At 47.4% G+C, this 15224-nt stretch overlaps 2 protein-coding genes and 1 long non-coding RNA gene across 5 annotated transcripts; 2 read left to right on the plus strand and 1 right to left on the minus strand.

Moving 5' to 3' along the window:
• Positions 1-259: 259 nt before the first annotated feature.
• LOC131272542 (uncharacterized) lies at positions 260-1680 on the plus strand. 2 transcript variants are annotated; one of them, XR_009180137.1, is made up of 5 exons: positions 260-336; positions 524-653; positions 846-975; positions 1162-1330; positions 1528-1680. It is a non-coding gene; the product is annotated as an uncharacterized LOC131272542 (long non-coding RNA). The 2 variants fall into 2 exon arrangements; XR_009180138.1 differs by lacking the exon at positions 846-975 and having other exon boundaries at positions 1528-1679.
• On the minus strand, positions 1681-3342 carry LOC131272541 (putative ribosome-binding factor A, mitochondrial). Of its 2 annotated transcripts, none has more exons than XM_058274299.1 (3): positions 3270-3342; positions 2859-2944; positions 1681-2791 (listed from the first exon to the last, which is right to left on the minus strand). In XM_058274299.1, exons 2-3 carry the CDS (start codon positions 2859-2861, stop codon positions 2015-2017), a joined length of 780 nt encoding a protein of 259 aa, XP_058130282.1. In that variant the 5' UTR covers positions 2862-2944; positions 3270-3342; the 3' UTR covers positions 1681-2014. The 2 variants fall into 2 exon arrangements, with proteins under 2 accessions (XP_058130282.1, XP_058130283.1); XM_058274300.1 differs by having other exon boundaries at positions 2859-2954; positions 3270-3297.
• A 481-nt stretch (positions 3343-3823) lies between these two features.
• Positions 3824-14594, plus strand: LOC131259920 (clathrin heavy chain). The gene is made up of 8 exons (XM_058261530.1): positions 3824-3888; positions 5523-5806; positions 6889-7351; positions 7445-11491; positions 11561-11727; positions 11808-11894; positions 11974-12190; positions 13635-14594. The coding sequence occupies exons 2-8, from the start codon at positions 5765-5767 to the stop codon at positions 13643-13645; spliced, it is 5034 nt and encodes a 1677-aa protein (XP_058117513.1). The 5' UTR covers positions 3824-3888; positions 5523-5764; the 3' UTR covers positions 13646-14594.
• The last annotated feature ends 630 nt before the right edge of the window (positions 14595-15224 follow it).

The raw sequence follows: 15224 nt of genomic DNA on the forward strand, positions 1-15224 counted from the left end.
CAGTTATTACGTCCTTTGATGAGTGCTGAACTGGAATGCTTTCGTTGTATCTTTTGGCACAGTCTCGCTGTAGCCACCGCCACTCCGGCTGCTGAAAAGAAGGGTAAGTTGAATATGCAACACCAGGTGGGAGTTTGGTTCAATCGTGCTAATAGCATATTCTTCGTTTCAATTTTGCAGTGCAGAATGAAGCCCCCGAATCGGAAGATGACCATCCATCTTTTGATAACCATGCTATTAGTTAGTTTCTAAAAATGCCGTCCAATCCTTGTGTACCGAAGGCGAAATCGAAGATAGTCGGTGTTCGAGAGCGTCTTGCAACTTTCCGTATGAAAAGTAAGTTTATAGAAACTCGTCATTTGTTTAACCTTTCTGTGATGATATGTATTTAATTTCATCATCTTTCGGGGATGATAGTAATGATTACGAAATTTTCTACTGATACGATTAGAAACTATCCCGACATTTCAATATGTTTTTGGCATTCAGTACTAACGTAACTCTCCTCTTCTTTCTCCTACAGGAAAGACGGATTGTTTCAATGATTTCACTAGCAGGAGTTGACGCCTATTTCGTGTCCAACCCTTGTGTACCGAAGGCGAAATCGAAGATAGTCGGTGTTCGAGAGCGTCTTGCAACTTTTCGTATGAAAGGTAAGATTATAGATACTCATCATTTTTATTAACCTTTCTTTCTGTGATGATATGTATTTAATTTCATCATCTTTCGGAGATGATAATAATGATTACGAAATTTTCTACTGATGCGATTAGAAACTATCCCGATATTTCAATATGTTTTTGGCATACCGTACTAACGGAACTCTCTTTTTCTTTCTCCCACAGGAAAGACGGATTGTTTCAATGATTTCACTAACAGGAGTTGACACCTATTTCGTGTCCAACCCTTGTGTACCGAAGGCGACATCGAAGTTGGTCGGTGTTCGAGAGCGTCTTGCAACTTTTCGTATGAAAGGTAAGTTTAAAGAAGCTCGTCATTTTTTAACCTTTCCCTCTGTGATGATACGTATTTAATTTCATCATCTTTCGGGGATGATAGTAATGATTACGAAATTTTCTACTGATGCGATTAGAAACTATCCCGATATTTCAATATGTTTTTGGCATTCAGTACTAACGTAACTCTTTTTCTCTCATACAGGATAGTTTCAAGAAACCATTTGGAATGCATTCTTAAAGGCGATGAACACACCTCCCAAACATCTTTTGGATTACCATACTAACATTTAATGGTGATATACTGATTGCTGTTTCCATTCGTGGCGTTGAACAAAACAACGTATCCTAGTCATACCGTTGTGTGGATATGAGTAAGTAGCACAAACCACCATGTTTAGTGTTCTTTTTAAAAAAATGATGACTTAAATTACACCATCTTTCGAATGATATTTAATGATTTTATTATTTGGTAATTTCTGAATCGGTTCGATTCTCCGAAATTCATTCGACGAATAGTTTGCTATATATTTTACTAATTTTCTCGTGATGGCTATTTATTCCATTGCAGAAATCATTCGCCCGAGAAGAAAATATGGGCAAGTTACCCAAACTACACGCGGATATGAGTTTGTGAAAAAACAACTTGTTTATTCACAGCTTATTTCCCGACCTTATCTACCATGGTGCTATTTCTTGTGGATATATATGTAAGTAGCACAAACTCTACCATGTTCGTTTTTTTTTTAAGAATGATGACTTAAAGTACACCATCTTTCGAATGATATTTAATGATTTTATTATTTGGTAATTACTGAATCGATTCGATTTTCCGAAATTCATTCGAATTCTTGTTGAACATTTTACTAATTCTATCGTTATGGCATTTATTCCATTGCAGAAATAATTTGACCATCCTTGCCGTCACCTACATAACTTCGATGTGTATAAAATACATGGTTTAGAAATAAACTATTATGACGAGAACAATCAATTGGTGTTTGAAATACATTTGATCTATATTTTGGTTAAACTAAGAATTTAAACTACGAAAGAAATTACACATCCTCATTTGCTGTTGTTGCGTCCTTCTTCCGCGGATCTGCTGCACTGGAATGCTTTCGTTGCGCTTCCTGGTGCATCTTCCACGCCTTGTTGGTCTTGTCCACCGATTGTCGTATGCGGTTCATGATTTGAGCATGGTCTAATCCGAGTATATCGTGCCTCATTTCAGGCTCACGTATACGTTCTTCTACCACTGTTGCAGTCGGATCACTGACTTCCTCGCCATCATCTCCATAGTCCGCCTCCTTCAACAGAGCATTTAGCACTCCTTCGACATAGTACCGTTTGTCCTGGACAAACATGAGCACTGGAACCTCACCCATCACCCGAAGCTGAGACAGTTCATGGCGTAAGCGATACGATAACTGTTTGAGGATGATCTCAATTTTAACGTCCTTGTTGAGACTAGAAGAAAACCAGTAAATACTCGCTTCACGAAAGTCCGGTGCGACACGAACGCGAGAAATCTGTATACCATAGCCATACAGATCGCTAGCGAAGGAGCCGGTTGCCATGAGATCGGTTATGTTTTTCATAAACAGCTTATTCAGAACGGCCACACGACGACTTGATTCCTTCCCTTGGCGATTGGTGCTCGCAAGGGAGGTTGCTGGCATCAGTTTAGGCGTACGATCGTTAGTTTCATCATAGTATCGTTTCTTCTTAGCCTTGTTACTGCCGCTCATGAGTTTATTGAGCACTTTTGCTGCCTTCGTCGATGAACGAACCGCACAGCTGACGGAGAAGAGCCGGGTTGACGTGATTTTTATCTAAAAGTATAAAAAGGAATGGTGAAGAGAATACTACGCTGGCTGACTAGTTTATTTTTTAACGTACCATTCCGATATCGAAGGTTTTTCTGTGATTGTGAGAACAAATCTATATTCTCAAATCTCTACTTAGCAAAAACAGCATGGATCAGTCTGTGAAACACTAATATAAAGAAAATATGATAAAATACCCGCAAAATTTAAAAATGCAACTGAAGTACAACTTGTAAGGAATGATCTACGATCCTTAAAATACACCCGTGTCGTTATAAATTTCACAGCATCGCAAATCGGATCATTATATGATAGCAAAACAAACCACAGGTATACTTCACAGATGTGTTCCAGGCACCAAAGGAAAATTTGTAATTGTTTAGCCTGTACCTATTGATCGCTTAAGTTTACCAAATTACGACTTATTTTCAACTCGCAGAGCGTCAGCAATGATATAATCACTTACAATAAGAATGATTTTTACCTTTCGCGGGTAAACCTACAATAAAAATAAGTTTTTGGCACCATCGCCTATTTTCAAAACATCTTTCACCGCATTGTGCTTCTTGCCAAACGCAAAGACGTCAGTTACGAAGAAGCGGATATAAACGTGTTTAAAATGTAAATTGTTTTCATCGCGTTTCTGGTTAAATTTACATGTTCTTCTTTACATTCAAACCTTTTTCAACTAAATAATGAATTTATATGGCAAACTATAAGGCTTACAAAATATAATGCTACATCTTTGATAAGCAATTAAAAACAGTAATCGGCTGGCAACCCTTCTCACAGCAAAACGACAAGTAAACGTCAAACCCAAGAGGTGACGATGCAATTTGCAGTACAATTTCGACTGCGAACGGTTGGTGTCGTGCTCGCGGGTAGGATTTGGTGTAATTTTCGCTTCAAATTTCCGAACAAAATTGTCCTTTGTTGCACATGTTCGTTCGTTTAACTAACTAGCCTGATTTATTAGCCTACAAAGTGCCGATTGCTTCTCAAACCAACCGTGGAATATGTAAATTGCGAAGCGGCAGAAAAAAGTTTTGCGCATCTATGAGCAGTGGGAGGTGAACCTCGAAGCTCGTGCAGTTACGACAGTGGTAGACCTCTTTTCTCGGAAGCTAAAGATAACAACGGGAAGAGTTATTCTCGCCTACATCCGCCCCGTACTAAGAGAAAAGTTCACGCTGCATTGTGCTGTTCCATGTTTAGATAATTGCATTTCCTGTCGTACCCTGCGTTCGGGTTGGACTTGCTGTTGATAATTGTACGGAAGAGAGATTTTTCCAGGATATCGTGACTTCATTTCATGGCGGGGATCAAGGATATGGTTACCGAATAACATACATTTGTGAGCATACGCTTGCACCGGTGGAAAAAGTGGCTAAAGGTTCCGGCATTGAAGTGATGTGGCACTTGCTTTCCGTATACGTGTGTGTGTTCAGTATGGGGCGGGGGCTTCCCTTACCTATGGCAGAAGAAAGTGACTCAACAACGCGAGCCATTTTGCTCCAATACACAGAGGGGAGGTGTATTGTATTATGCCGGAGCATACCTGCGGGGCATATCGTCTCCGCGTTACCTGATACACCAATACCAAAAACGGCAGTTAACATGAAACATACTTCCCAGCGGCTTGGAGCCTCCCTCCTGCTCCATAGGCAACCAATGAGCCACCGCGGACCAATATGATAATCTGATTGATGTTCGAATAATTGAATCTTTTTCACGCAACATACGGAATGTCGGCGACACCATCAATCAGGGCAATATGTGTGTCCGGCCCTATTGCACCATACAACATACTTCAATGTCCACGATAATTTAATTTACCTTCCCGAGGAAGTGGCTTGTTTTCTTCATTTCTCCATCCCGACATCCTACTCGTTCTCCCTCGTAAGCTATCTCTTTTTTTTTTCTTGCCTTCGAAACGTTTGTGTTTGTGCATTAGTTTAGTGCTCACTGACAAACACACATGTACACACTTTCTTTCTCTTTGGAAAATTTTCTCGTTTCCTGCATTTGATTGTTATTGGTTGCTTACGACCGTCGGAGTGGAGCGTCCACAGTATCCTCTTTGCGCGACTCTAGGATCGCTCGTTTCTCGATCTATAAAATTGGGTCATTTCGACAACACTCGACGGTAATTGAAGAGAAATGTCCTGTTGTTAACCACCGTGCGGCCATATTGGATTCGGTGAAAAGTACTCTCCGTCCACGGTGGGATGCACATACATACGAAGTCGAACGGAAACACACGAACGACGTCGATTTTAGCTATCTACATAACTGTGTTTCTTTTTTTTTTTTTAACTAAAAGGTGCCTACAACTTCTTGCCATTGTATGTGTAGGGCATCCGGTGGGTAGATGTATGCGTGCGTTCGCGGTTGCATGCGTTTGCTGGAATCAGTCATCTTTGGGCTACAGAACCGTCCGTTCGTCCTTCGCCTCGCTGTGTGTGGGAATGTGCCAACCCGTAGGGTTTCGGAATTTTTGGTGTTCGCAGAATATTTGAAAGCCCAGAATAAAACGCAGAACTACGATAATCATTTTCGTAAGCGGAAAAGCAGGCGGCAAGTTGCGGAAAGAACAATCGATCGGCGACATGAATGCGATGCTGGTGGTTCGAACATGATTACATATTGTAGTGTCTCATTGTGTTGCTAGGGAAAAGTAGGCAAAGGCTGCTATACAGTTCGTTTAATCCGTTTAATGTTCTCATGGTTATTTCAGTAAGGTTCCGAGGTATCCGATAACATAGTGCAAAAACGAGCGAATATAGCCGTACGACTTGAGCAACCGTTCGTGTCCCCCCTGTTTGTGTGAATCTGTCAAATCAAGCAACATACATTTAACTGTGACCAGTATCCTGCAGAAGTTAAGAAAACAAACAAACCAGAGTTACGATAAGTGTGAAAATCTGAGAAGTTCGTTAAGGAAGTGAATTACACAGTAGTGAATAAGCAGCCGGAAAAATGTCGCAACAACTACCCATACGTTTTCAGGAGCACTTACAGGTGAGTGTTTTGTGTATGTTCCGTTTGGGGTCATGTAAAACAAAATTACATTGACCTAGAATAAGCTCATCATCATCCTCCCATTGCAAATGGATGTGGCAAGCTTTTAGTGAAGGGACGGATTTCAAGTGGAGGCACGGGAATTCGGTCATGTGTCATCACAAAGCCCGACGCCCCCTTTATGCTTGAAAGGGGATGTTGAATGATATCATTCGGTTCCAACGGCGAAAGACTTGTCGTTTTTTTGCTTTTGCAGAAGAAGTTGTGCATACACAACAAAACATCTTAAAACGACTTTTGAATGATTGTTTCTTTTGTGCTCCATTAATCACTTTCGGACGACGAGGAAGACGGACTAAAGTTAGAGCAAATATAAAGGACTATAAGCAAAGAGTGAAAAAGGCCCAAACCGGGGGAACAACGGCATGCGCGCGTTTCCCGCAAATGAATTAGAAGGACGAAGAAGATAGACATAAGGGACTTCTCATTACGCAACGGTACACGTCCCTCCCACGCAACGACGCTGGCTTTTCAAAGCACATCCACAATTTCCAATAGCAGAAGCAAGAGAAAGGAGGCAACGAGATCCGTCCAGTAAAAAAATGCCCATACGCTGCCGAACGTATTCTATTTTTGAGGGATGGGAAATGAAATTTCCTTCCATGCCGTCGTGGTTGAAGTTGCGAACCAAAAACCGAATCGCATTAGTCACTTCCTGTGGGAAGAAAATGCTCCCTCCGTGGGTTGAAGTTTCTCTTCATGGCTACTGTGACGATTGTGTTTGCTTGCTTTCTTTTTATTAAAGAGAAGATTCTTCTCACAGACTGACCGCTGGCTACATGTTAAAAAGCTACAAAAAGCGAGATAATATTGACTGCAAATAGCAAGAAGAGCGTAACACGCATAGGGCGAAGAAACAAGTTCCACGTCTGCCTCTACCCACTCCACCGTTTTAGTGGGATGATGTTCTTATCGTAATTTTTCTTTTCCCTTCCCCAATCGTTATCATGCTCCCCGTTTCGGATGCCGGCCACCCGATGCTGCTGCTCGCGCGATGAAAATATGTGCCCACATTGGTGTAGCTCACGAACATCAACATCAACCCGAGCTCGATCTCGTTCACCAACCTGACGATGGAGTCGGACAAGTTCATCTGCGTGCGGGAAAAGGTGGGCGAGACGGCGCAGGTGGTCATCATCGACATGAACGATGCACAGAACCCGATCCGCCGGCCGATCAGCGCCGACTCGGCGATCATGAACCCGGCGAGTAAGGTGATCGCCCTGAAGGCGCAGAAGACGCTGCAGATCTTCAACATCGAGATGAAGTCGAAGATGAAGGCGCACACGATGACGGAGGAGGTGGTGTTCTGGAAGTGGATCACGCTCAACACGCTGTCTCTGGTGACGGAGACGTCCGTGTATCACTGGTCCATGGAGGGCGATTCGACGCCGATCAAGATGTTCGAGCGCCACTCGTCGCTGAACGGCTGCCAGATAATCAACTATCGCACCGATCCGAAGCAAGCTTGGTTGCTGCTAGTAGGTAAGTTTGGTAGTTAACCATCGAAGGATACCGTGCCGGAATCCAAGTAGCCCACGTCTACAAATTCCGTCTGACTGTTTTTTTTTTTTTCAGGTATCTCGGCACAGCAGAATCGTGTCATCGGCGCCATGCAGCTGTACTCGGTCGAGCGTAAGGTGTCGCAGGCGATCGAAGGACACGCCGCGTCGTTCGCCACGTTCAAGATGGAGGAGAACAAGGAGCTGTCGACGCTGTTCTGCTTCGCCGTGCGCTCGCAGACCGCGGCCAAGCTGCACATCATCGAGGTGGGCACACCGCCGGCCGGCAACGTCGCGTTCACGAAGAAGGCGGTGGATGTGTTCTTCCCGCCGGAGGCGCAGAGCGATTTCCCGGTCGCGATGCAGGTGTCGCCCCGGTACGACGTCATCTATCTGATCACCAAGTACGGCTACATCCACATGTACGACATCGAGACGGCGACCTGCATCTACATGAACCGCATCTCGGGCGACACGATCTTCGTGACGGCACCGCACGAGTCGAGCGGTGGCATCATCGGCGTAAACCGCAAGGGTCAGGTGCTGTCGGTAACGGTGGACGAGGAGCAGATCATTCCGTACATCAACACGGTGCTGCAAAACCCGGACCTGGCGCTGCGCATGGCGGTGCGAAACAATCTGTCCGGCGCGGAGGATCTGTTCGTGCGCAAGTTCAACCATCTGTTCACGAACGGGCAGTACGCGGAGGCGGCCAAGGTGGCGGCGATCGCGCCCAAGGGCATCCTCCGTACGCCCCAGACGATCCAGAAGTTCCAGCAGGTGCCGGCTCAGCCGGGAACTAGCTCGCCGCCGCTGCTGCAGTACTTCGGCATCCTGCTCGACCAGGGTAAGCTGAACAAGTACGAATCACTAGAGCTGTGCCGCCCGGTGCTGGCTCAGGGTCGTAAGCAGCTGTGCGAGAAGTGGCTGAAGGAGGAGAAGCTGGAGTGCAGCGAGGAGCTGGGTGATTTGGTGAAGCCGTCCGATCCGACGCTGGCGCTGTCGATCTATCTACGCTCGAATGTGCCGAACAAGGTGATCCAATGCTTCGCCGAGACGGGCCAGTTCCAGAAGATCGTGCTGTACGCGAAGAAGGTCAACTACAGCCCGGACTACGTGTTCCTGCTGCGCTCGGTGATGCGCACCAATCCAGAGCAGGGATCCGGCTTCGCCTCGATGCTGGTGGCGGACGAAGAGCCGCTTGCGGACATCAACCAGATCGTGGACATCTTCATGGAGCAGAACATGGTGCAGCAGTGCACGGCGTTCCTGCTCGATGCGCTGAAGAACAATCGACCGGCCGAGGGCGCCCTGCAGACGCGACTGCTCGAGATGAACCTTATGTCGGCGCCGCAGGTAGCGGATGCGATCCTCGGTAACGCCATGTTCACGCACTACGATCGGGCGCACATCGCTCAGCTGTGCGAGAAGGCTGGCCTATTGCAGCGTGCCCTCGAGCACTACACCGACCTGTACGACATTAAGCGCGCGGTCGTCCACACGCAGCTGCTGAACGGTGACTGGCTGGTCGGGTTCTTTGGCACCCTTTCGGTGGAGGACTCGCTCGAATGCCTGAAGGCGATGCTGACGGCGAACATTCGTCAGAACTTGCAAATCTGCGTGCAGATCGCTACCAAGTACCACGAGCAGCTGACCACCAAGGCGCTGATCGACCTGTTCGAAGGCTTCAAGAGCTACGAGGGCCTGTTCTACTTCCTCGGCTCGATCGTCAACTTCAGCCAGGATCCGGAGGTGCACTTCAAGTACATCCAAGCGGCGTGCAAGACGAACCAGATCAAGGAGGTGGAGCGCATCTGCCGCGAGTCGAACTGCTACAATGCCGAGCGCGTCAAGAACTTCCTCAAGGAGGCCAAGCTCACCGATCAGCTGCCACTGATCATCGTGTGCGACCGGTTCGACTTCGTGCACGATCTGGTGCTGTACCTCTACCGCAACAGCCTGCAGAAGTACATCGAGATTTACGTGCAAAAGGTCAATCCGTCGCGGTTGCCCGTTGTCGTTGGCGGTCTGCTCGACGTCGACTGCTCGGAGGACATCATCAAAAATCTGATCCTGGTCGTGAAAGGTCAGTTCTCGACGGACGAGCTGGTCGAGGAGGTGGAGAAGCGCAACCGGCTGAAGCTGCTGCTGCCGTGGTTGGAGTCGCGCGTGCACGAGGGTTGCGTCGAACCGGCCACACACAACGCGCTGGCAAAGATCTATATCGACTCGAACAACAACCCGGAGCGATTCCTGAAGGAGAATCAGTTCTACGATAGTCGCGTCGTCGGTCGGTACTGCGAGAAGCGCGACCCGCATCTGGCGTGCGTCGCTTACGAGCGTGGCCAGTGCGACCGGGAGTTGATAGCGGTGTGCAACGAGAACTCGCTGTTCAAGTCGGAGGCACGCTACTTGGTGCGTCGGCGGGACGCTGAGCTGTGGGCGGAGGTGCTCTCCGAGGCCAATCCCTACAAGCGCCAGCTGATCGACCAGGTGGTGCAGACGGCACTCTCGGAGACGCAGGATCCGGACGACATCTCGGTCACGGTGAAGGCGTTCATGACGGCCGACCTGCCGAACGAGCTAATCGAGCTGCTCGAGAAGATCGTGCTCGACTCGTCCGTGTTCTCCGATCATCGCAACCTGCAGAATCTGCTCATCCTGACGGCGATCAAGGCCGACCGGAGCCGCGTCATGGACTACATCAACCGGTTGGACAACTACGACGCACCGGACATCGCTAACATCGCGATCAACAACGAGCTGTACGAGGAGGCATTCGCGATCTTCAAGAAGTTCGACGTCAACACGTCCGCCATCCAGGTACTGATTGAGCAGGTGAACAATCTCGAGCGGGCGAACGAGTTCGCCGAGCGCTGCAACGAGCCGGCCGTATGGTCGCAGTTGGCGCGCGCCCAGCTCCAGCAGGGTCTTGTGAAGGAGGCGATCGACAGCTACATCAAGGCGGACGACCCGAGCGCCTACATGGACGTAGTCGAGACGGCTAGCCGCAACGACTCGTGGGAGGACCTGGTGCGATACCTGCAGATGGCGCGCAAGAAGGCACGCGAGAGCTACATCGAGAGCGAGCTGATCTACGCGTACGCCCGCACGGGTCGGTTGGCCGACCTGGAGGAGTTCGTGTCCGGACCGAACCACGCCGACATCCAGAAGATCGGTGATCGGTGCTTTACCGACCGCATGTACGAGGCGGCCAAGCTGCTGTACAACAACGTGAGCAACTTTGCGCGGCTCGCCATCACGCTGGTGCATCTGCGCGAGTTCCAGGGCGCCGTCGATGGGGCGCGCAAGGCCAACTCGACGCGCACCTGGAAGGAAGTGTGCTTCGCCTGCGTCGACGCGGAAGAGTTCCGGCTGGCGCAGATGTGCGGTCTGCACATCGTGGTGCACGCCGACGAGCTGGAGGACCTGATCAACTATTATCAGGATCGAGGCTACTTCGAGGAGCTGATCGGGCTGCTGGAGGCGGCGCTCGGGCTGGAGCGTGCCCACATGGGCATGTTCACCGAACTGGCCATCCTGTACTCCAAGTACAAGCCGGCAAAGATGCGCGAGCATCTGGAGCTGTTCTGGTCGCGCGTCAACATCCCGAAGGTGCTGCGGGCGGCCGAGCAGGCGCATCTCTGGTCGGAGCTGGTGTTCCTGTACGACAAGTACGAGGAGTACGACAACGCCGTGCTGGCCATGATGGCCCACCCGTCCGAGGCGTGGCGCGAGGGTCACTTCAAGGACATCATCACCAAGGTGGCAAACATCGAGCTGTACTACAAGGCCATCCAGTTCTACCTGGACTACAAGCCGCTCCTGCTGAACGACATGCTGCTCGTGCTGGCGCCACGCATGGACCACACCCGGGCAGTTAGCTTCTTCACCAAGCAGGGTCACCTGCAGCTGGTCAAGACCTACCTGCGTTCGGTCCAGAGCCTCAACAATAAGGCCATCAACGAGGCGCTCAACGGGCTGCTGATCGACGAAGAAGACTACCAGGGCCTGCGCACCTCGATCGATGCGTTCGACAACTTCGACAACATTGCGCTGGCACAGAAGCTCGAAAAGCACGAGCTCACCGAGTTCCGTCGTATTGCCGCCTATCTGTACAAAGGTAGCTATTTCCGAAATACGGACATTTCCCCGAGAGAGCAGCTCGTCTTAACTGTTCCCCCATTTGCAGGAAACAATCGCTGGAAGCAGAGTGTGGAGCTGTGCAAGAAGGACCGCCTGTTCAAGGACGCGATGGAGTACGCGGCCGAATCGCACCAGGGCGAGCTGGCGGAGGAGTTGCTCGGCTGGTTCCTGGAACGCGGCGCTTACGATTGCTTTGCGGCATGTCTCTTCCAGGTAAGTGGGGAGATAACATACGCGAGTCGCTTAATATTAATGATCTCGAAATAATCGAAAAATTCTCCTTCCCGAAACAGTGCTATGACTTGCTGCGGCCCGACGTTATCCTAGAACTTGCATGGCGCCACAACATCATGGACTTTGCGATGCCCTACATCATTCAGGTAAATGCACGGAAATGAGCACTAGAGGATCACTGAGCCCTAACGCGTTCCGCCCATTCCATTCGTTTACCCATTGCAGGTGACGAGAGAGTACACCTCCAAGGTTGACAAGCTCGAAGCGTCGGACGCGGAACGGCAGAAGGAAGGAGACAGCACCGAACACAAATCGATCATCATGCCCGAACCGCAGCTGATGCTGACGGCCGGGCCCGGCATCGGCATGCCCCAGTACGCCCCACAGTACGCCGGCGCGTACGTCGCCCCGCAACCAAATATGACCCCATACCAGTACGGTGGTATGTAAAGCCAAGCATAACCACACCTCCCATTACCACCACCACAACCACCACCCGGCACACACATTCGAACATGCGCGCGTACCCACATTCGGCCACAGTGTAGAGAGGAAGTAGCTGTAACATAGAAGAGAGTGATCGAAGAAACGGAGGCGAGCCTTCGACCGAATTTTCGATCCTTTAAGCGTCTCATTTCTCCATTATCATTATAATCAGGATCACGTGGTAGGCACCAGGCAATCGAATTAGCACTCGTCTTAGCGTGTCTGCTTCCGTAGCATCTGGTTCCGTTCTCCGTAGTATGGGATAGGCATTTAGACGATATCTAGTATAGAACTAGACAAAGTTCTAGTTTCTTTCATCCCATCAGTAATACCTACCTCTCGTTTTCCGTCACAAGTCCCAATGTAATAGACTTTTAGAGCGTCGCCTCCATCAGTTTCATATGTTATCTGATCTTCGGGCTGATGTTTTTGGATCTTATTGATCTTTCATTGTTCATTCATCACGTCCCTTGCTGCATGTTAGTAATATCATCTCTGTTACTGATCCATTGACCACTGACTCGTCTCGTTTTGTCATTTTTCTTTCTTTTTTTAATGCTGCGCGCAATTCTTTGCTACCTTTGGCGGTGTTCAACAACGATTCCTTTTTTCCTTTTTATCACCGCCTTCATAATACACCACTCGCCATATGCGTATGTGTGTGTGTGTGTATGTGTGTCTACTAATGGCTTGTTTGTGTGTGCTCTGCGTGCGTGCGCCCCGCCTGTGCCTGTGGTGTGTGTCCCTCTATCTCCATCCGTTTCCCCCCATGCGGGGCTGCTACAAATGAATCATCAGCATTTAGTTAATTTACACGCCCCCGACAAGATAGGTGAGTGTAGTTTGCATAGCGCACTACTACTACTACTACTACTACTACTATTGAGAATTACTATGAACGGGGGGTAGCCAACGGGTGGGAAAGATCAGCGGGGGGAGGGCGATTGTTGGTGGGCAGAGGTGGGACTGCGTTACAAAAGTGCATGATTAAATTAACGATAAACGATAAACAAAATTATTAGTGAGCATAACGTAGTAACGGATAAATATTATATGTAGTGTAAAGACGATGCGAAAGTGTGCACACAAGCACTTTGCGTACCCTTCCATTAATGTGTACGAATAAACCGACGATAGTTTCGTCCGAAAACTATGTATCGCTGAATTTTGTTTGTTTTGTTTTGCGGTTAATCAGTCCATCATACACTTCAGAAGAGGCATTCGAGTGCCGAATGTTCGTAAAAGAACGATTTTTAAATTCAAAGCAGATTTAAAACAGCTGCAAACGATACTGCATTCCGAAAACGAGGATAATTTGTTATCATTCTTTGCATAAATAAGAAAAACGCATAAAAGAAACGATCTAATTTCTATTCTTCCTTTCCATACACCCCTTTCAGGTTTAAATTAAGCCAGAAGCGAAGTGGTGTCGATTACTCGAGACAGCACTGTGGCGAACGACGGTCTTTACATTGCTAGTGGAAGCTTAACACCCAGCTAGTGCGGACAGGCACATACGCTACACGCATCAAACTACAAAGCTATCAAACAAACGCCATCAAAGGATAACTCAATTTCACGCCACTTTCTTCATGTTTTGATTCGAACATATTTATCAAAGCTCTGGGATAGGCAAGAGGCGATGTGAGAGTATTACATCGCGCTTCGACACAGCCCCCAAACGGCCAATAGACACAAAGCAAAGCAAATCATTCGTTAGTAGACGTTACAAGAATCAAGTAATGCAAGTAGTAGTTCACGAGCAAAGGAAAAATTCAGTAAAAACACGTTATCATTTATCTTATTGTTCACTAAGAAAATGAAAAAAAAACTAGATGCAAAAGAAAAGATTATATAAATATATTATATATATACATATAAAAGTATACATACGAGAGAACTAAACTAAACAAAAAAACAAAAAACAAACCCATGAGATGCAGTTGTGTAAATATAAGTAAAACATACTATAAACGACGCAGAACTTGTTATCGTAGTGATGAATTTATTCTGCTAGTAGACAAAAAATGAACAGTTAGCGAAAGTTTGCGAAGCATGCCCGATTAAATAATCGTTCTACACGCGGGACTGCGGACACTTTTAGAGACACACGCGCGAACCAACCTCGTGGGACAGTAAAGAGCAACACGCACCGGGATAATGTTTGCTCCGTGTATCAGCCAAATTCCTAGCATCACAACCGTCCGGCGATTGAGCAGAAAGACAGGTGAAATCAGTCGTACCAGTACGGCAGAAGGGACGGGGCTGATGAATCATGAAAAAAAACGCGAGCAACAAGAAAACGCAAACCATAATAATGGAAATCACTAAAATTCCAAAGCTTCGACACAATCCATGCACTATTATTATTGGAATAATGATTGATCGGGGCGGAAGACAAACAAGGTTTTAGTAAGTGCGCGTGTAACTGTGCGCAAACTTTTCACAGCATGCCACGATGTTTGTTCTTGTCCTGCATTCTGCGATAACTTTGCAGCAGAGCATCCCTTGGTTAGCTTTGATGTTTACTCTTGCTCAGTGCTGTACTTGGATGATGATGGCGTAGATATTTTACTTCCACTTCAAACCTCCCCCAGAGTAAGGGTGTTTTTGTTGTTTTTTTTTTCTTTTCTCACAAATCTGCGATTCGAGTAGACCATTCCTTGTAGCTTATTGATGATTGGTTAGTGTTCCGTATTATGTTTAATTAGGGTAGAAGCAGCAAGAACGTAGATCATACGGTGAACATTATAACTATGATTCGTTTCGGTATTGTAGCACTTTTCTTAAATCTTTGCCTTCGGCAGAAGGAGCTGATCAATACCCCGTGTTACGTTATCCGTTTGATTATTCCGATTCCATTTGAAATAACCACAAATTTAAACATTAGTTAGCAAGCTCGATTGAACAAATTCTTTTGAAAGCCACCGAATCCAGCCCGTGTGGTAGTTTTTTTTCGTCGTTAACTTTAACGTTTTTTAATTTATGAA

This window comes from Anopheles coustani, chromosome 3, assembly GCF_943734705.1.
Source record: "Anopheles coustani chromosome 3, idAnoCousDA_361_x.2, whole genome shotgun sequence".
NCBI lineage: Eukaryota > Metazoa > Arthropoda > Insecta > Diptera > Culicidae > Anopheles > Anopheles coustani.

Excerpts from the sequence above, each read along its gene's own strand:
- LOC131259920 (XM_058261530.1), top strand. The coding sequence starts at position 5,765 with ATGTCGCAACAACTACCCATACGTTTTCAGGAGCACTTACAG. Across the intron at positions 7,352-7,444 it reads AGCTTGGTTGCTGCTAGTAG|GTATCTCGGCACAGCAGAAT; the intron begins GTAAGTTTGGTA and ends TTTTTTTTTCAG. Across the intron at positions 11,728-11,807 it reads TTGCGGCATGTCTCTTCCAG|TGCTATGACTTGCTGCGGCC; the intron begins GTAAGTGGGGAG and ends TTCCCGAAACAG.